General features: G+C 37.3%; 1 protein-coding gene across 1 annotated transcript in view; it reads right to left on the bottom strand.

Moving 5' to 3' along the window:
• The window catches only part of LOC106086244 (bumetanide-sensitive sodium-(potassium)-chloride cotransporter), a 39,499-nt gene extending 16,974 nt beyond the window's left edge, over positions 1-22,525 (bottom strand). The window contains exons 1-2 of the mRNA XM_059362341.1: positions 22,038-22,525; positions 7,451-7,550 (exon numbers count right to left, since the gene is read on the bottom strand). Coding sequence (XP_059218324.1) covers positions 7,451-7,550; positions 22,038-22,294 — 357 coding nt within the window. The 5' untranslated portion in view covers positions 22,295-22,525. The remainder of the gene's footprint in view (positions 1-7,450; positions 7,551-22,037) is intronic.
• Positions 22,526-22,733: the final 208 nt, after the last annotated feature.

Below are 22,733 nucleotides of genomic sequence, written 5' to 3'. Positions count from 1 at the left end.
AGCCTCAATATTGTCGGGCCAGTGCCGGGAAGTGTATCTTACTTGCAAGATCGACAAGACAGTAGATTTTATGGGTTGGACGAACATATTAGTTGCAGCTATGCTTGACAAAAAAACTGACCAACACCTGCAGCCTGCACAGTTGCCACGGATACAATATGCTACATAAGGATCACTTAGGGAGTGGAGGTGGGTGAATGGCCTTCGTGATACACCATTCCGTGCAGTATAGACCCATCTCGCCTGCACCTGGCGCTGGTGACCTCTACATGGAATGTGTGGGTATAGCAGTCAGGTAGTTTATTTTGGTACTGCCGAGATAGAGCTATACAACGTACATACCGCCGCTTGGCAGTTGTGTCCTAGTTAATGACCAAGTTTACAGGTCCGACATTAGTGGCCACTGTCTGGCCATACTCACTCGGTTCTAGGAGACTTTAATTCGCATCACGTTTCAAAGTTTTTGACGGAGCAGAATGAAGGCTCTACGTTCTACACGATGAATGTGAATGACCTCACTAGGATTACGAGGAGATGCAGCAGCTCGCCAGACATTTCCATTGCAGTCCCTGATATTCTGAGTGACGTAACCTGACAAGCCGTCATTTTTATGGGAAAAGACTATCTCTCATGGTGAGTACTACATGGACCGACAACACGACTTCATAACCTCTGAGTACCGGACGTTTATCAATCAGAAAAAGGCCGATTTTACACCAATTTCTGTTTCAGTGAGCTGACACCCCCTCAAGTTGTTAAGCAGCGCACGGAAGCCACCGTGGCGCACAGGTTGGCATGTCAGCCTGTGACGCCGAACGCCTGGGTTCAAATGCCGTGGTTATACCCTTACTTATGCTGGATACATTAGTGAGAAATCCTGTCATGTTAAAACTTCTCAACCAAGTGGTATCGCTATGGAGCACGCCGTTCGTACTCGGCTTAAAAAAGGAGGCCCGTTATCATTGAGCTTAAACTTTAATCGGATAGAACTCATTGATATGAGAGAAGTATACCCTGTTTCTTAATAGAATGTTTATGGGACATTTAGTATGAAAGCAGCAGCCGCTCGTTTTATACCTGTCTGTCGAATACCCCAAGTGCGGCCCAATTTGCGGCGCAGGGGGTGGTACTTGCAGACGAGTGTGATGGGATTCGTTGCACTGACCTCAGAATCAGCAAGCTGAATCTATAAATAAACAGGTTAGTTAACGAAAAGAAGTGGATTTTGTGGCTGGAACACTTGGAGTAATGTAACTTAGGTATCGGTTTAGGCAAGCTGTGGTCTACAGTTAAAGGATGCGAGGATCTTAGTCACTTTTGGCGACGAACTGTAAAGGATCCGAAGAAATACGCCAGGTTGTGCAACCTTCAATTTTATTGAGCATCCCGAGTGTGATAAGGCTAGGAGGAGAGCCATGCGTCATATCCTTGGTCTTTGAGCCGATGGACAGCCATCACAATTTACCGTGGACTAGGTTACGAATGTCATCCGCGGCGCCAAGTCAATCAAGGCGTTGGGCCCCGACGGAATTTCTACACTGATGCTGAAGGATCTGGATCTACCTGTAGTCGAGTAGCTTACAACCGTCCCCAACCTGTCTTTGAACAATATTATAGTACCCGATGTTTGGAAGATGAATAGAGTGATCCTGCTTTTGAAGCCTGGAAAGGAACCGAGCAAGGGGGATTCGTACAGATCGATCTTCCTTCTCTTACCAGTACACACAACGCTTGAGGGACTACTCCTCACGAGTTAGTTGGAGAATTTCCATTCGCCGAGCATCAGCATGGAATTCGAAGACTGTATAGCACAACAACTACTCTGAATTTCATCACCGCACACATTTGTCTTAGCTTTAATCAATCCAGGCCATCGCATAGCACGGTCGTTGTGACACTGACATTATATACACGTTGAGTCATGTAAACTATTTGAGGACATCGCTATCTCACAGGTATATAAGCCAGGGAGTCAGTTCATCTTAAACAGATTAGACTTTAACCGGTGATGGATTATCAGGGTATGGAGATTTAATTTTATTCTGGGGTGTCTGCAGCCCTTTTTATACCCTCGACCAATGGATGGGGGCATACTAGTTTCGTCATTCTGTTTGTAACTCCTCGAAATATTCCTCTGAGACACCATAAAGTATATATAACCTTGATCGTCATGTAATTTTGAGTCGATTTAGCCATGTCCGTCCGTCCGTCTGTCTATCGAAAGCACGCTAACTTTCGAAGGAGTAAAGCTAGCCGCTTGAAATTTAGCACAAATACTTCTTATTAGTGTAGGTCGCCCTATAAACCGATCTTGGATCTTGACTAGAGGGCGCAATTCTTATCCGATGATTTCCAACAACTGTGTTAAGTGTGATTCAAATCGGTCCATAATCTGATATAGCTGTCATATAAACCGATCTTGACTTCTACTGCCTCTATAGGGAGCAATTGTAATCCGATTAGGCTGAAATTTTGCATGAGGTGTTCTGTTATGACTTCCAACAACTGTGCTAAGTACGGTTCAAATAGGTCCATAACCAGATATAGCTGCCATATAAACCGATTTTGAATCTTCTTGGGACACTAGATAGCGCAATTCTTATCCGATTTGGCTGAAATTTTGTACAACGGTTTCTGTCATGAACCTCAACATACGTGTCATTTATGGTCGGAATCGGTCAATAGCCTGATACAGCTCCCATATAAACCGATCTCCCTATTTTACTTCTTGAGCCCCTAAAGGGCGAATTTTTCATTCGAATTGGCTGAAATTTTACACAACGACTTCTACTATGGTCTCCAACATTCAGTTTAATTAGGGTCCGAATCGGTCGAAAACTTGATATAATAGCTTCAATATCATAGCAATTCTTTCCTTTTATCACATGTTTGCCTAAAAATATATACCGGGAAAAGAACGCGACCCTTGGTGGAGGGTATATAAGATTCGGCCCGGCCGAACTAAGCACGCTTTAACTTGTAAATACTAACCAGCTCTACACAACTTGCTTGGGTCATAGGACATGAAGATTTCAGTTACTTAAATTTAGGGTGTGCATGCCTCCATTAACCATCAAACGATGTCCTCAATCATATCCCTTCCCTTATCCCAAACCACTTTTTTTCTGTTTAGCGGAAGGACTTAGCCTAAAATATTTTAACTGAGACTGAAGCATAATGTAACAAGAGAATGTATGATTATACCAGCTTTCTCAGATATTCTTCCGTTGATATTCTCCGATACAAAGGAAACATCCTCTGTATGTTTGTTTCTGATATTAGAGGACGACTTATTACCGATATATATATATATATATATAGATAAATAGTTTACTCCTTACGTTAACTTCCGAATCTCTATATGTGGTGATCACAGCCTACAACAAGTAAAAGCGTGCTAAGTTCGGCCGGGCCGAATCTTACATACCCTCCACCATAGATCGCATTTGTCGAGTTCATCTCCCGGCATCTCTTCTTAGGCAAAAAAGTATATAAGAGAAGATTTTCTCTGCTATTAGAGCGATATCAAGATATGGTCCGGTATAAAATTTCAGCCAATTCGAATAAGAATTGCGCCCTTTGGATATCATAACAAAACACTTCGTGCAAAAATGCATTCGAATCGGATAAGAATTGGGTCATCTAGAGGCTCAAGAAGTCAAGACCCAAGATCGGTTTATATGGCAGCTATATCAGGTTATGAACCGATTTGAACAATACTTGGCACAGTTGTTGGATATTATAACAAAACACGTCGTGCAAAATTTCATTTCAATCGGAAAAGAATTGCGCACTCTAGAGGCTCAAGAAGTCAAGACCCAAGATCGATTTATATGGCAGCTATATCAGGTTATGGACCGATTTAAACCATACTTGGCACAGTTATTGCATATCATAACAAAACACGTCGTGCAAAATTTCATTACAATCGGATAAGAATTGCGCACTCTAGAGGCTCAAGAAGTCAAGATCCAAGATCGGTTTATATGGCAGCTATATCAAAACATGGACCGATATGGCCCATTTACAATACCAATCGACCTACACTAATAAGAAGTAGTTGTGCAAAATTTCAAGCGGCTAGCTTTTCTCCTTCGGAAGTTAGCGTGCTTTCGACAGACAGACGGACGGACGGACGGACAGACGGACGGACATGGCTAGATCGACATAAAATGTCGCGACGATCAAGAATATATATACTTTATGGGGTCTCAGACGAATATTTCGAGTAGTTACAAACAGAATGACGAAATTAGTATACCCCCCATCTAATGGTGGAGGGTATAATAAGATACTTTTTCACCGTGTAAAAGTTGTTTCTTCCCGAAACTTTTGGTTTGCAGGCATCATCTTTAAATAGCGTATCATATAAATAGAATACAGCTAGCCAGCGGTGGGATCTAAAAATACATTGTTATGTCCCCCTTTATGTGCATAAGACTTTAATGATTAAAAGTTTGCAATCTAAGGACTCATTTTAGCTCAATACACTTCAGAAAAAGATATCAAACCATTAGTTAATATTTGCATAGTGTCCCATCAAGGTCTTCGTATTAATATTTCCGAACTTCAGAATTTTATACAACAAGCATTTAAAATCAACAACCTATTGAAACACAAATTGTCATTGATAAAATGCCACTTCAAGGCATCATTTAAGGAAATATGTAATTGTTGAGTAGAGGAGAATAAGCAATAGTTTGTTTTCTTGCTTTATTTTTAAAGAGCAAAAAAGGCGCCTATTTTTAAAGTGCTATTTAATCTGCAGCCAGTTATTTAACACTATCTCAATAGAATAAGGGTTCTTCAGAAAATCACTATCACCTACTTTAGTTGATTACAACTTTGAGTGTTAATCGTTCATATCTCAAAAATGCAGAAGAATGCAACATCTACATTATTGTAGAATAGTTAAAGGAAATACTATTGGAGTACGTGTAAGGCATTACACTGTAAAGTGTAATACTAAAGAAAGGCAAACAAGCTCTTCGGATTTTTAGTTAACTTTCTTGAAAGCCTATACTCATGGACATTGATATTTTTTGTTAAAGATATTGAAATTTTAGATATAGCTCAAGTGCTCTATTGTTGCAGTTTAGGTAATGTATTGACAATGTTAACAGTTCATTGAGGTGTCATCAAGATGGCATTTCCTCTTAGTTTTAACCTTGGGAATTAAAACAAATTGATTATTTACTAATACATATTTAATTGTAGCAAAGTGATTTTTTTCCTTAAGGTACTTTGTTGTCCACAGTTTTCGGTTTTTTGTTGCTTTGAGTGAGGATCTTTAATCCTAATAATGACACAGTCTTGTATATTCTTTATTTTGAATATTTTCTTTTTTGTTTGTAAAATCAGTGAAAACCGTTTCTCATTATGTGCACTAAATATGCGTATTTGGAACTTCATATCTGATTTAATCTTAACATGGTATATTGAATATTCTTCAAGCGTGTCACGACTAGCTTATGTTTGCATGTTGTAGAGCTAAACTAGGGGCAAACAGCGACCGCCTTAGTTGGTCTAAGCAAGATGTTCAATTAAGGAGTTACAAGCATTTTAAGTTTTGAAATAAAAATTTTGAATTTTTATCTAAAAATCAAATTTTTGACAAAATTTCACAGAATTTTATAGCTCTCCACCTATTACAATGTGCTAGGTTCCGTATTAAGAGGATTTGTAGACAATGTCTAGTGAGAAAACACTAGATCTAATCCCCGATTTGTATTTTCCGGGAAACTCTCAAACAAATAATGTGGGACCTCTCCACCTATTACGATGTAGTAGGTTCAGAATTAGGAGGATCTATGGACAATATCTAGTAAGCAAACACTAGAACTACTGCTGGATATACATTTCCCGGGAAACTCTCAAACAGTAGAAGTTGTCATTAATATGAATTCGACGATGAATGTTAAAGAAATTGGGTGTAAGTCGAGAAATCTTTGTGCTATTAAATCGCTAAGACAATGTACTACCGGTCGAACTACAGTTTCCGTTCGATGCGATTTGTTTGTAGCAGCAACGTGAAAACTGAGGAGGATATTGATATGGTGGTAAAGCTGGTCACGAACGCCTCAAACAACTAGCTTAAGTTTACATGTTGTATAACTAAACTATGGAACAAACAGCGACCGCCATAGTGGTTTACGAGCTGGTTGGTCTAAGCAAGATGTACAATTTATGAGCTACAAGCATTTTAAGTTTAATGTAAACAAAATTTTTGAAATTTCATCTAAAAATACCATTTGTGACAAAATTTTTGGAATTCTGTAGAGGTTGTTACTAATAGGGATTACTAATGGTAACCGATTTTTACCAAAGTTCATGCGTTTTCCTTTAAGGTGGGTATTAAGTTCTTGTTTCACAGTAAAATACCCATGTTTTTCACGATAACTTTTTTGAAAAACTACAAAAATCTCAGTGATAACATAAATAACGAGAATATAATGAATATAATCAGCACGCTTCAAAATCTATAATCTACAAAAAGTAATCGTGTTGGAAATCATAACAAAACACCTCATGCAAAATTTCAGCCAAATCGGATAATAATTGCGTCCTCTAGTGGCTCAATAAGTCAAGATCCCAGATCGGTTTTTATGGCAGCTATATCAAAACATGTACCGATATGGCCCATTTACAATACCAACCGACCTACACTCATAAGAAGTATTTGTGCAAAATTTCAAGCGGATAGCTTTACTCCTTCGAAAGTTTTGACAGACAGACGGACGGACATTAATCTTGATCAAGAATATATATACTTTATGGGGTCTTAGACGAATATTTCGAGGAGGTACAAACAGAATGACGAAATTAGTGTACCCACATCCTATGGTGGAGGGTATAAAAAAGGTATGTTTCCTTAAAATGTGGGAAAATTGATCACCCTTAAATTAAGTTTGCTAAACTTTGGCTTGAATCATAAATATTAGAAGAAAAATGTTTTCAGCTGGTATTAGTCCGTTGTGATACCACAGTAGCGTCTCGAACCCACTTTCCCCGCATGGCTAATGCGAGCACGCTACCAACTCAGCTTCTGGGGGATAGTGAGAAGATAATCAACACTAAAGTCTTTTTTTGTGTTCTAGCCAGCATTTTAAGCTAGGTTTTCAGCGTCATAAGCAGACTTGCTTACTTATGGCCCACAATGGACTTCTGATGCTTGATTGGATATATATTTAAATAGTTACAAGTATTATAAGTTTGAAATTAGTTATTGTCTTCCATATTACTTCAGTTACCCTATAACATTTTTATAACACGAATAATTGTCTACTAAGATTGTTTCATCACTTGGTATACCCCCATATTTGCTGACTCAGTCTTTTAGTTGAGATTTTCAGTAATTCTAGGGAGATCAATGGCACTTATCTCCAAAGAATGACATCGTATATACCTGTTTCTAGTTGTGCTTAACAAATCTAGGGCAATGGGAACTTACCTCATGCTCTTCTATTGGTTCACATTGTAGTTCGCCTATGGATGGACGCTTTTGATTTCTCATCGACAGTCTATAGAAATCCAAGCGTGGTGCGGAATCTCTGCAAGAATATAAAGAAAGAAAAAAAAAACAAGAACTAAGTGATTCCGATTGATCCATTTAGATAAGAGAGAGAGAGAGCAATAACGATTAAAACCCTAACAAAAGATGTCTTGCGACTTGTTGAGATTTGTGTCATACTTGGTAGCAAACCACCATCAACATTAATCTAGATATTCTTTCTTAAAATATAACACAAAAAAAATTATAAATAAAACCCATATGACTAGGGGAAATTATTATTATTATTTTATTTGGTTTGTTTTGTTTCTGTTTTGGCAGAGTAGACGTTTCGTTATTTCAGTTCTTTGCTTTTGAACGTTTTTTCGCAGCCATAATACTACAATTTGCTCAGTTTAGCTACAAAACGTTCTGATATTGGTTTGAGTGGGTTCAAACAGGTTAAAACCGATATTTTCATTCATGCCGTGTCAGTTAATCTTGAAATTTGGTAGCTTTTCGTCGTGATGGGGATTTTGTTTTCATTTGAATTTGCCAAAGAATTCTGATGATTTTGTATCTTTTTTGGGGTGTTGTTTGTTATAACCTTTAATTGGTTTTTAATTATGAGGAGAGAAAAACCATAAAGCAGTTAAATATTATAATTAAGTTGGGGCATGAACTCATGTACAATGTAAAATTAGTCTTAAGGAAATGAGAAAGACTTCACAAGTGTTTTTTTCCTTATTTTCAAAATGACAGCCCTCATTTTTCATGCATTCAACTGATTTCTCTTAATTTTTCATTGTTTTTTAATGTGTTAAAGTTCCAATTAAAGATTTTTTTGAATAATTTGTTAGGCAGATTCCAAAACAAAAGATTGTGGTTTGTAACAAATGTGCCAAAATGAAAAGTTTTTTGTTTTACGATAATGGGAGATCTTGGGACGCACAATAGTATTCCTAACATTTGTCATACAAGGTGATTTGGTAAACACTAGAGTAAATAAAACACAACAAACAAAAATAAATTGCAATCTAAAAAAATCAAAGCGTTTATGACTTTAAAATGTAATAAAAAATAATTGTAATATTTTTTTTTTTTATAATTTAACTAATTATATAGTTACCGCCCATTATTGGTCTTCATTTGTTAGCGCTTAATTTTGAGTAGTTGGTGCTGATCGTCTCTAAAAGCATTTTTAAGCGCATTTTTATTGCAAATTTAGATTCGTGGAAAAGTTTCGATGAAAGTTTAATTTAACGCTGGAGCTTGAGTGAATTTTTATATCACGAAAAGAAAAATATTTAAGAAGCTACAAGCATTTTAAGTTTGGAAATAAAGTTTTAATGGATTTTTATAAAATATTTGTCTTTAAATATTTCTTGATTGAGTTTTTACTTTATGGCAGGGCAAAAAATTGTCTTACGATTCTATATGGGAAATTTGAAATTCTTTTACTAACACTCCATTAAGGAAAGGCTTCTCCCATATCAATGCGTTAAGAAATTGCTGGGAGACTTTTCTCATATCAATGAATTCTTCTTCACCCGTTTTAAAGAGTTAAGGAACAACCGGGTGACTTCCTTCATATCAATGAATTCTTCTTTTCCCATATTAATGAATTAAAGAAAAGCTGGGAGAACTTTTTCATTTCATTGAATGCTGTGCTATTAAATTTTTAGCTCAATAAGAAACACCTATTCTTTATCGGTCAGCCAGTCTGAATGGCATGCCATATAGGCCAATCACTACAATATGGGATTCAAATGAAAGGGATTTGAAAATAAACAAGTAAAAGCGTGCTAAGTTCGGCCGGGCCGAATCTTATATACCCTCCACCATGGATCGCATTTGTAGAGTTCTTTTCCCGGCATCTCTTCTTAAGCAAAAAAAAGGATATAAGAAAAGATTTGCTCTGCTATTAGAGCGATATCAAGATATGGTCCGGTTTGGACCACAATTAAATTACATGTTGGAGACCTGTGTAAAATGTCATCCAATTCGAATAAGATTTGCGCCCTTTGGGGGCTCAAGAAGTAAAATAGAGAGATCGATTTATATGGGAGCTGTATCGGCCTATATACCGATTCAGACCATAATAAACACGTATGTTAATGGTCATGAGAGAATCCGTCGTACAAAATTTCAGGCATATCGGATAGTAATTGCGACCTCTAGAAGCTCAAGAAGTCAAGTCCCCAGATCTGTTTATATGACAGCTATATCAGGTTATAAACCGATTTGAACCATATTTGGCACAGTTGTTGGATATCATAACAAAATACTACGTGCCAAAATTCATTCAAATTCGATAAGAATTGCGCCCTCTAGAGGCTCAAGAAGTCAAGACCAAAGATCGGTTTATATGACAGCTATATAAGGTTATGGACCGATTTGAACCATACTTGGCACAGTTGTTGGATATTGTAACAAAACACGTCGTGCAAAATTTCATTCCAATCGGATAAGAATTGCGCACTCTAGAGGCTCAAGAAGTCAAGACCCAAGATCGGTTTATATGGCAGCTATATCAGGTTATAAACCGATTTGAACCATACTTGGCACAGTTGTTGGATATCATAACAAAACACGTCGTGCAAAATTTCATCTCAATCGGATAAGAATTGCGCACTCTAGAGGCTCAAGAAGTCAAGACCCAAGATCGGTTTATATGGCAGCTATATCAAAACATGGACCGATATGGCCCATTTACAATACCAACTGACCTACACTAATAAGAAGTATTTGTGCGGCTAGCTTTAGTCCTTCGGAAGTTAGCGTGCTTTCGACAGACAGACGGACGGACGGACAGACGGACGGACATGGCTAGATCGACATAAAATTTCTCGACGATCAAGAATATATATACTTTATGGGGTCTCAGACGAATATTTCGAGTAGTTACAATCAGAATGACGAAATTAGTATACCCCCAATTTTATGGTGGAGGGTATAAAAACGTAACCATGGAATATCCAATAGTTAAACCAAGCATTTGAACATAATTACCAACCATGGTAATAGGGGGCTCAAATAAAAGTTATTTGAGAAGAGAGCACGAATCTTACATCTACTTTCAGGGCCAAGAGTATGCAAGGACACTTCACCTTCAAAAACACTTCTTAACCGGACATCTACTTACTAGGGTGATGGTTTTGACTTTTAAAAATTATTTCCTGATAACTTATGAACAAAATGAGATATTGATCATAAAAATCGGTTTATATTCTTTTATTAACAATTAAGCAAGGAATCATCTTTGGAAAAATCGTTTACGACTTTTTATGACTCTCAGATTTAAAGAAAATTAGTGAGAAACAAAAGGTTTTGTAATTTTAAACTAATAAGCTCTCATAAATTTATGTTGAATTGCCCATTGATTTTTGTTGTAGCCACTCTGTTTTTTATTAATGTGTGTTTTTCCGTTGGCTACCTGTTGGGGATGATTTTGTTACAGAAACCTCATTGATGTGGAGTCATTAATTTGGAAGTTTTGAAAAATGTACAACGTACACGTGCTGACTCAGTTAAAGAAGATGCGCCCATTCACAAATCCTGCTAGTAAAATAGTGAAAAATATGCACAGTGTAAACAACTTCGTGTGGCTTTGTCCTTCAATCACACTTTTGCCATCACACAAAGCCTCTTTACTTTGCTGATCATTGGGGTTTTTCTGCCCCTCATACAAACACAACTTATTTTTATCAACTGTGTCGCTATACCAAATAGACGGGCCAGGCCGAATTTTGGGAACCCACCACCATGGATTCTGCTAAAAGTTTATACAAAGGATTTGAACCGTACGTGACACAATTGTTGGAATTCGTAAAATTTTAGGTCCATCGGTAAAAAATTGGGGCTTGATTTGGACCATACATGTCATGTTGTTGGAAGTCACAACATAACCCTACGTGCAAAATATCAGCTCAATCGGATAACAACTGTGGCTTTTAGGGGCTTAATAACAGGTTATAGACTGATTGAGACCATGCTTGGAACGATTCTTGGAGCAACCTCTTTGTAAAGATGTTGTAAATGGCTGGATGCCTGAATACAAATGTCACCAATGGTAGTAAGGGGATGACTACTGCTAAAAAGTGATTGTCATTTTCTCTCCTGGATTTGTAGCTGGGGGTTCAGCGTCATAAGCCTACATGCTCTCTATGGACCAAGTTGGGACCTGATTTCCGAAAAGATGTATAAATAAGGAGTTACAAGCATATCAGGTTTGAAACAAGAATTTTGAAATTTCATAACAAGTAAAAACGTGCTAAGTTCGGACGGGCCGAATCATATGCACGATGGATAACATTTGTCCAGTTCTTTGCCGGGTATCTCTTTATAGGCAAACAAAGGAAAATGGATAAGAATTGCTGTGTTATTATTAGCTATATCAGGTTATGGACCGATTCGAGCCATATTTGGTACGTATGTTGAGAAGGCCATTCGGAAGATCGGTTTATATGGGAGCTATATTAGGTTTTAGACCGATTCAGAAGTTATTTCAGCTTAATCGGATCCTTCTAGAGGATCCCTCTAGTGGTCTGGTGGACGTAGATTCAAAAACACACCTTGTGCCCAATGGTCAGCCAGATACATAGAATGGTTTGTTTGTTCGCCATACTGCGATCACAGTCGTGAGGATGGCAGCAGCTAAGGGAAATCGACTGTCGATTCTCGAAACAATGCTCAATATTCCAGGTAATGTTGATTACACAGTCTGAAAAAAAAGTATTCTTGATAGATATATTTTAAGCTGAATCCATGGTGATGAGTAGCGTGCTTGGATTACTAGCGCAGGGGTCGTGGGTTCTATTCCTGCCAGGAATCTAGGTCTGTCGTTATGTGGTAGGACTGCCACTCTTACCTAACCTAACTGGTTTATGGATTTACAAGCACTGCGGTCACAGTCGTAAGGATGGCAGCAGCTACGGGCACTTTGTTGTCCAGCTTTCGCGTTTAAGCGACAAAATTGAAATTTCTTTTACCGGATCCTGCCTAAATACTGAGTACCTATGGTTCTCTATATGGCAAGGCGAGTTTTTGACGACTTTTCAGTCAAACTCAAATGACAGTGTTCTGCTTTTAGGGTGACCTGATTCTCTTTCCAGCTTCTGTAGAATTGGTTGGAATGTCAGTAATATCCCTACGAGCATATCCTCGCTACCCACTATTGCCGTCATTCCACTGATCTCATCTCCCGATTGGGCTGCGAAGACCGTTTCATTGACACTGTGGCTGTCTGAGTTTAAAAAGGAAACACCACCTTTACTTTAAGGCTGGAAACGAACTGCGCATCCCTCAGGGTTATTCGCCTCTTCCTTGTTTGTTAAGCCGACGGTTGGTTGTGCGCTTGAAGCATTACTCTCGACTATAGGTGTCAATGCACCTACACATGTAGGTCATGCTGTGGTCTAATGCCTCCATCGCAGTTGTGGTTCTTTGGAATCCATTCTGAGCCTTTTCATGGCCTTTAGATCTACCGCTCCTTTGGAAACAGGCACAGATCATCAACCGCCTAGTGGATGATCCAATCGTAGCTATTATTGAGAGGTTTTAAAAATTTTTGCGTTAAGGCTAGCACCTATTCCAAGATACAGATATTTTTTGAGGAGCGAAATGAAAACACGTGAGGTCAACGGTTAGTTTGCTCTCCAACGAGTAATTTCTTTCAACTACGAAAATGACCTTAACTACAAATAAAAGAAAGGAAATATTGCTGACTTTGGGAACACACTACGGAAGTCATACAATAAAATATATTATGCCACATTTTAAAGGAACAAATAGGGTACACGGAGTCGAGAAAAACCATAGACAGACAGTCAGATAGATATAGAGATTCTGCATACACAGCCTTTGATCCTGATGGCACATTATATATGTAGTTACAAGCATTTTAAGTTAAAATGGAGTTTTTTTTTATAGAATTTCATGTACAGTTTTGCTTACAAATTTGCAAGTCCTTCAAATTGTGATCAGTTTTTTTTTGAGTAGAATAGAATGCTTTAAGGAGTTACAAGTATTTTAAGTTCAAAACAAAAATTTCTAATGTCAAGAGGTATACTCATGATATCACTTTTTATGGGAGCATTATCTAAAGATGGGCATTTTCATGGTCATATGCTCGACACTCGCCCCTTTGGGAGAAATAATGTAAATATAATTCATTAACCAGCCATGATAGGCAACCATAATAAATATGGACTGATTTGGCCTATTTAAAATCCCAACTTACCTACTTCAATAACAAGCATTAGAAGGGTAGTGGTTGGACGGAAAAACATCGAAAATATCATTACGATCAAGAGTATATGTACTTTATACAGGGCTTTATATCAATATTTCTAGGTGTTACAAACGCAATGACGTGATTAGTATAAGTCGCCTTGTTATGGTGTAGACTTAATAAATTATGTTGACATTTTTCACAAAATCTAGATTACAAACTAATATTAATAAAACAATAAACAATTAACTGCTGCTTAATTGGATAATTTTATCTTTATGGACTGTTTTTTGAAATACAGTTCATAAAGATAAAATGTAGGTAGTTGAAGAAGCAAAAAAAAACAACAACAAATAGTCAAGTTATGAGTGTTAAGATTTTAAAAAGCAGAGAAAGCATTTAATATTCACATTGGTATTATTGGGGTAGGACATGAAACATGAGAAACGACTACATAAACTTTTATAGCATTCAATACTATTCAGGGTAGTAGGTAGAACTTAGCACATTTATTTTCAGAACTTAGAATGAGAAGAGCTGGATCTATTGTTAGGTATATAGGAAGTCATTGAACTTATATTAATTTCTTGCTTCAAATTAATCACTCCTGTCTATCTATTCTTCAATTCTTGTAATCAAGGTACAGACTGATCACATTTGTCGAGTCGAATCCCTATTTGAACAAAAACTTCAAATTCAAATTAGTTTTTTATATATGGTATAATTAGTGTAAATTAGATTTCCTTTTTATACCCACCCTCATAGGATGGGTCATACTTATCTAGCTATTCCATATGTAACACTTCAAAATATTGATCTGCGACCCCATATGTATTCTTAATCGTCTTGACATTCTTAGTCGATTTAGCCATATCCGTCCGTCCGTCTATCAAAATCACGAATGCGATCGAACGCTCGAAATTTTGAACAGATACGTCTAACTGATGTAGATCGTTGGGGATTGCAAATGGGCCATTTAGGTTAAGATTTGGATATGGCCCCATATAAATCGACTCCGGTTTTGACTTGTTGAGGTCCTCTCTGTTTCCATCCGATTTAGCTGAAATTTGGTACACGGATTTCCGTTATGGCTTCCAATATTTGTGTCAAGTATGATTTGAATCGGTCAATGAACTTATATAGTCCCCATATTAACCGATCCCCTGTTTTGATTTCTTGAACCCTTTTTTTATTCTTAAGCCCCTACTTATTTGTATAAAAGAGCTTCGCGACTGACTGACTGGCTGATTGACTGACAACGCCCAGCCCAAACGGCTAAAGCCACAACCATGATACTTGGCACTAATGTGGGTCTTGGATTGTAGGCGCTTGCTAAGACGGGATTTTGTAATATTCGTACGTTTAGGTACTAAAAAGTACCAACTAGTGCGGAATGGTGAATCTTTGTAGAAAACGAATTTGAAAGAGCTTCTCGAAAAAAAAAGATTTGGTGAAAAAATATTTTGGAGGCCACCGTAGCGCAGAGGTTAGTATGTCCGCCTATGACGCTGAACGCCTGGCTTCGAATCCCGGCGAGACCAACAGAAAAAAATTTTAGCGTTGGTTTACCTCTCCTAATGCTGGCAACATTTGAGAGGTACTATGCCATGTAAAACGTCTCTCCAAAGAGGGTCGGACTGCGGCATGCCGACTCGGCTATAAAAAGAAGACCCCTTATCATTGAGCTTAAACTTGAATCGGACAGCACTCATTGATATTTGAGAAGTTTGCCCCTATTCTTTAGTGGAATGTTCATGGGCAAAATTTGCATTTGAAAAAATATTTTCCAAATTGATACCGAAAGTAGGAGAAATAGTACGATTAGTGCCAAAATAGGTACTATTTGGTACCATCTTTACGAATTTAGCTCGAGCACTGAATTTTGATACCTAGGTACACTATAGCAATATAAACTGAGTGATTGTATGAGTTTTTGGAAATTTTTACATTTAAGTACCAAAATTGTACGAAATGAGTGAACTTTAAATAGAGCTATAATTTTGAAATTCTGCTTAGAGGATGATGTTGGGTTAAAATGAGGGTGGGAAAAAACTGTGGAGAGTTGTTCTCGAAACGGCTGAATACGTAAGTACCAAATCTCGTACAATTTAGTACTTTCTTTACCGATTGAGCTAGAGCTCTGAAATTTGGCATTTATGTACAACTAGGAAATATATGGTGGGTGATTAAATGATTTTTTTTTTAAATACGTACGTTTTGGTACCAAAAAGGACGAAACAGCTTATCTTCGGCCATACCGAAAGGCGATAGGTAGAATTAAGCCATTTGATAAAAATGATCGTGATCTCGAAGAAATTGAATACGCCGCAACAAATCGTACCAGAAGTGGAAGAAAACGTACTATAGTGCTGTAATTGGTACTATTAGGTACATTGAGCTAGAGCTTTTAAATTGGGATACGGCTACTCCTTGGTATTATTATTAGAGTATATATGGGGCGACTGGGAGATTATTTTTGAAATTCGTACATTTAGGCACTAAAACGTACAAAAAGGTACTTTCCTTACGGATTGAGCTAGAGCTCTAAATATTTAGGATGCAGATACACTTTGAGAATATACATTTACGTACCAAATCGTACAAAATGGTACTTCCTTTACGGATTGAGATGGAGTTATGAAATTTGGGATGCAGGAGAGATTTTTTGATATTAGTGCATTAAGATGCTGAAACGTACAAAATGGTACATTCTTTATGGATTGAGCTAAAGCTCTGAAAATTGAGATACAGTTACATCTTGGCAGTATATATTGGGCGGCTAAAATTTTTTTTTTAATTAGTACATTAAGGTACTAAAACGTAAAAACTCGTACCTTCTTTACGAACTGAGCTAGTGCTCTGAAATTTGGGATACTGGTAGATCTTGGAAGCATATTTTGGCCGAATATAAGAATTTTTTGAAATTTGTACTGTAAGTTACTCAATCAAACGTACAATATGGTACTTTCCTTAAAGATTGAGCCGCAGCTCTCAAAATCGGAATGCTGTTACTCCTTGAGAGTATGTATCGCGGGAAAGAAGAAGACTTTTTTGAAATTCGAACATTTAGGTACTAAAAAGTACAAAATGGAACTTTCTATACAGATTGAGCTAGAGCTCTGAAATTTGATATGTAGGCACACCTTGGCAAACTATATCGGTCGACTTGGAGTTTTGTTAATGTTAGTACATTTAGGTACAAAAACGAGCAAAATGGTACTTTTTCTACAGATTGAGTAGAATTTTGGACATAGTAACTCCTTAACAGAATTTATCGGGCGAATAGAATATTGTTTTGAAATTAGTAAATCAAGCTACTATATCTTACAAATTGGTAGTTAACGGATTGATATAAAGCTCTCATAATTAGGATACATTTGTTTTTTGGCAGTGTATATTGGGCCCTAGGAGAGTTTTCTGAAATTCGTACCTTTGGGTAATAAATAGTACAAAATAGAACATTGTGATTTATCATAGTCCATAATAGGCACAAATGGCATCATAAACAAAAGGATGGAAAAAGACGTACGGAAAACAGGAGAATGTACTTTTAGTACTAATTTAGGTACTAGTATTACGTACTATAGAATGGTCGACCAGAAAGTTTTTTCGTACATTCAGGTACTAAAATGTAAAGGGTGATTTTTTTGAGGTTAGGATTTTCATGCATTAGTATTTGACAGATCACGTGGGATTTCAGACATGGTGTCAAAGAGAAAGATGCTCAGTATGCTTTGACATTTCATCATGAATAGACTTACTAACGAGCAACGCTTGCAAATCATTGAATTTTATTACCAAAATCAGTGTTCGGTTCGAAATGTGTTCATTCACCGTTCAGCGATGAGGCTCATTTCCGGTTGAATGGCTACGTAAATAAGCAAAATTGCCGCATTTGGAGTGAAGAGCAACCAGAAGCCGTTCAAGAACTGCCCATGCATCCCGAAAAATGCACTGTTTGGTGTGGTTTGTACGCTGGTGGAATCATTGGACCGTATTTTTTCAAAGATGCTGTTGGACGCAACGTTACGGTGAATGAACACATTTCGAACCGAACACTGATTTTGGTAATAAAATTCAATGATTTGCAAGCGTTGCTCGTTAGTAAGTCTATTCATGATGAAATGTCAAAGCATACTGAGCATCTTTCTCTTTGACACCATGTCTGAAATCCCACGTGATCTGTCAAATACTAATGCATGAAAATCCTAACCTCAAAAAAATCACCCTTTACATGTACTTTTAATACTACTCTAGGTTCTATAACGTACTTAGGGAGAATGGTCGACTAGAAAGTTTTTTGTACATTCAGGTACCGAAGTGTAAATTATGGTACTTTCTTTGTGGATCTAATTATGTCAGGGGAATAGAGTTATTTTATACCCTCCACCATAGGATGGGGGTATACTAATTTCATAATTCCGTTTGTAACACCTCGAAATGTTTGTCTAAGACCCCATAGAGTATATATATTCTTGATCGTCATGACATTTTAAGTCGATCTAGCCATGTCTGTCCATCCGTCTGTCTATCGCAGCAAGCTAACTTTCGAAGGTGTAAACCTAGGTGCTTGAAATTTTGCACAAATGCTTCTTATTAGTAAAGGTCAGTTGGGATTGTAAATGGGCCATATCGGTCCATGTTTTGATATAGCTGCCATATAAACCGATCTTGGATCTTGACTTCTTGAGCATCTAGAGGGCGCAATTCCTATCCAACAACTGTGCTAAGTATTGTACAAATCGGTCTATAACCTGATATAGGCGCCATATAAACCGATCTCCCGATTAGACTTCTTGAGCTTCTAAAGAGCGCAATTCTTATCCGATTTGGCTGAAATTTTATACATATCGTTTTGGTATAACTTTCAATAACAGTGTCAACTATGGTTTAAATCAGTCCTTATCCTGATATATCTGTCATATAAACCTATCTCACGATTAGACTTCTTAAGCCTCTAGAGGGCGCTATTCTTATCGAATTTGGCTGAAATTTTACACATATCGTTTTGGTATGACTTCCAACATATGTGTTAAGTATGGTCTAAATCAGTCCATATCCTGATATAGCTGCCATATAAACCGATCTCCCGATTTGACTCCTTGAGCCTCTAGAGGGCGCAATTGTTATCCAATTTGGCTGAAATTTGCATATGTTGTTTTGGTATGACTTCCAACAACTGTGCCATGTACGAACTAAATCGGTTCATTACCTGATAAAGCTGCCATATAAACTGATTTCCCAATTTGAGTTTCTGAGCCTCTTGAGGGAGCAATTGTTATTCAATTTGCCTGAAATTTTTGAGGTAATATTTTTTTATGACTTGTACGGCAAGACAAGTATGGTCCATATCGTTTCATATAGCTTATATATATGTTTGAAAGAGTTATTCAAAAAATTTGACAAATGCGATCCACGTTGTAGGGTATATAAGATTCGACCCTTTTCACGCTTTTACTTATTTTACACACTAAAGTTAATGCCATTCCATATATAGATCCTAAACCTTGCTGATTCATCCGAAATTATTTATTACGCCCAACTAGCCAACCTTTGCAGAAAGTCATTGCATCTAATAAATAAAGTCAATGTCTCACTGTAATAAATCTGTCACTGAGACTTATTCTAATTTTATTGTTATCACATTTTTGCTGGTACGTATGAGCAACTATGTAATTTTCAGCATACAAAGTGTATGGGGGTAAACCCGTGTGAAAATATAGCTTGATTAAATATATACCGCTTGTGGTCTCATTGCTTTAGCCATTTATATTTACTGAATCATGCCTGGTAGTGGCTATAGATATTTCCTATAATTTACACTACAAAGGAAACTAATAGATAGTTATTTTTTACTTATTATACTCCCCAACATAAAATGGAGGGTATACTAAATTCGTCATCGCGCTTGTAACTCATGGAAATATTGATCTGAGAACCTAACAACTAAAAACACTCCCAAAAATAGTTTAGCCCGCTCAAGACGATCATATATATATATGTGTATATTCTTTATAGGGTCGCAGATCAATGTTTCGAGGCGTTACAAACGGAATGGCTAGATTAGCATACCCTCCATAAATTACAGAATGACAGAACGGGTCCTTTTCATCAGGACCCGTTTTTAAGGTGAGGTGGGCCTACCTGGGTGAGGTGGACCTACCTGGGTGAGGTGGACCTACCGTTCTCTACTTCACCAGAAGCTAAGTTGGAGAAGAAACGTTGAAGAAAGGGTCAAAAGGGGACTGAGTGCGCTATACCCTTGTCGCAACTCGATGGAAGGATGGAGGCATTGGATCAGGAGTCTTCACTTAATTTCTTGGAATCAACAATGAGTGCAGTCCGATTCAAGTTTAAGTTCAATGATAAGGGCCCTCCTTATTATAGTCCAGTCTGAACGGCGTGCCGCAATGCAACCTCTCTTTTGAGGAGAAGTTTTTACATGGCATAGGACCACACAAATGTCGCCAGTATTAGGAGGGGATAACCACGCTTTTGCACCTAACAATATTTATAGCCTCTACAGCAAATTTGCTAAAAAAATGCCTATTTTGAAACCATTTTTGTCCAAATGGGGTATTTTGGGAATTTTTGTAAGAAAATTCTGGCAGGATTTATTTTTGGTTTCTTAAGGACACTTCTATCTTACTAATTATTACTTTACTTTTATTCAATGTGCGCCCGAACAACCTAGGGCCTTGAAACCTTTGCAGACGATCTCGCTAACATCTCAGCTCTAAACATTTCAAATATATATCTCTATCCGTTCTCATACGGCATATTTTTCACTATTTTAAGCGACCTCCCGATTTGACATCTTGATCCTTTAGAAGCTTTAATTCTTGTCCGATTAGGCCGAAATTATGCATGTGTTGTTCTTTTATGATTTCCAATCACGGTGCTAAGTACGGTTCAAATCGGTCTATAACCTGGTATAGCTGCCTTATAAACCGACCTCCCGATTTGACATGTTGAGCCCTTAGAAGCTGTATTTACTATCCGATTAGTTTAAAATTTTGCAAGTAGTGTTCGGTTACGACTTCCGACAACCGTGACAAGTACGGTTCAAAGTGGTGTATAACCTAATATAGCTCCAATATGAAGCAATCTATCGATTTGACATTTTGAGCCTCTAGTAGCCGCAATTGTTGTCCAAACTGATTGAAGTTATGAGCGTAGTGATTAATTATGATTTCCAACATTCATGGTAAGTATGGTAAAAATCGGTCATTAGCCTGATGTAGCTGCTATATAAACCAATCTCCCGATTAGTCTTCTATGGCCCTTAGAAGTTTTAATTTTTGCCTGATTTGGCAGAAATTTGATCGTAAAGAACACATGTGTACATTTTTAGAAGAATCATTTGTGGTGGGTTCTCAGGATTCGGCCAGCCGAACTTAAAACGTTTTTGATTCTTTTTTTATTATTTAACGATAATTAAAAAATTTTATTAATTTTTTTATTTTTTGGCTCAAGATAATTTTTGGTATTTTGGAATTTTGATTTTTTTTATAAAGAAATATGACCTCTGTTTAAATTTTTAAACATTTTTATACTTTTTCCAAACTTTAATGGTTTTTTTAAATTTTTTGTCGACCTTGAAATAATTTTTTTCCATTTTTTTTTGCAAATTTGCTCATGAACATTCCACTTAGGAATCGGGGCTTCACTAAGAGGCCTTCCTTTTTATAGCCGAGTCCGAACAGCATGCCGCAGTGCGACACATCTCTGGGGATAAGTTTTAATATGGCATAGTACCTCACAAATGTCGCCTGCATTAGGAGGGGATAACCAAAATAGCAAATTTTGCCCGTTAACATTCCAACAAGAAACTGAGGCAAACTTCTCACATATCACTGAGTGCTGTCCGATTCAAAGCTCGACGATAAGGGTCTTCCTTTTTATTGCCGAGTCCGAACGGCGTGCCGCAGAGCGACACCTCTTTGGAGAGAAGTTTTAATTTGGCATAAAACCTCACAAATGCCGCCAGCATCAGGAGGGGATAACCAATGCTGAAAATGTTTTTCTGATGTTCTCGCTAGGATTCGAGCCCAGGTTTTTAGCGTCATAGGCAGACATGCTAACTTCTGTCTTACGGTGGCCTCCATTGGATTGTAAAAAATAATTCATACAATCGGATATTGTCCGACTGTAGACCGTAGGATTTTCTGTTTCTGTTTAGTTTTCCTCAAAAAATTTTTTTTGGTAATTATTTTCACTTTGCTTACATTTTTGTATATTTGTTCTTAATTTCCTTATTTTCTATTTCTCAATATCCTTTAAAATAAAATTTAAGTTTTAAACACCAACACTTACTGTGTCAACTGGCCTAAACTGTATTTTCGATCCTCTTTGTCTTTGGAAAAAATACTGCCAAATCCCCGAAAGGATATGCGAGAGCTTTTACGCGGTGCAGGATGTTGTTGATAATGGGGGGTGGTTTGTGGTGGTGGAGAACTGGCACCATTGTTATTATTAGAATTTGGATCACTACTATTTTCACAGATGGTGGTGATATTGGTGGGTTCAAAATCACCACCGTTCACTTTGGAAATTTGAAAGCGATCGGCCATGGTTTTTGTTTTCTTATCTTTCGACAAAATATTTTTGTATCCCTAAGGATTTAAATTGTTTTTTTTTATTCAATTTTTTATTTATTTTTTTTTTAATTTCTATGCATTTTTAAATGATAAAAAATATTCCGATTTTATTGTATTTCGGTTATTTCCGTATCCGTTTCGTTTGCCACTTCCGTTACGTTATGGACTGACGTTGTAGACGTTTGCAAAATCCGTTAAGGTCTAACTGCAAATTATCATTGCCGGTGACTTTTATCGCCTTGCGAGCGATTTGCAAACAGAGTAGAAGTTCGTTACGATAGCGCGCACTCTCTCTCTCCCTCTCTCTATCTCAGTGTTGCTCCACTTCATGCCTTGGCTCTTCTTGTTTGGAGTTCTCGTTAAATTTGAGAACCCTACTAGGGGTTTGCTAAACAAGCACACATACATACAC

This window comes from Stomoxys calcitrans, chromosome 2 (assembly GCF_963082655.1).
Source record: "Stomoxys calcitrans chromosome 2, idStoCalc2.1, whole genome shotgun sequence".
In the NCBI taxonomy this organism is placed as follows: Eukaryota; Metazoa; Arthropoda; class Insecta; order Diptera; family Muscidae; genus Stomoxys; species Stomoxys calcitrans.
Note: the sequence above shows the minus strand (reverse complement) of the source record. Positions and strands in the feature narration are given on the sequence as shown.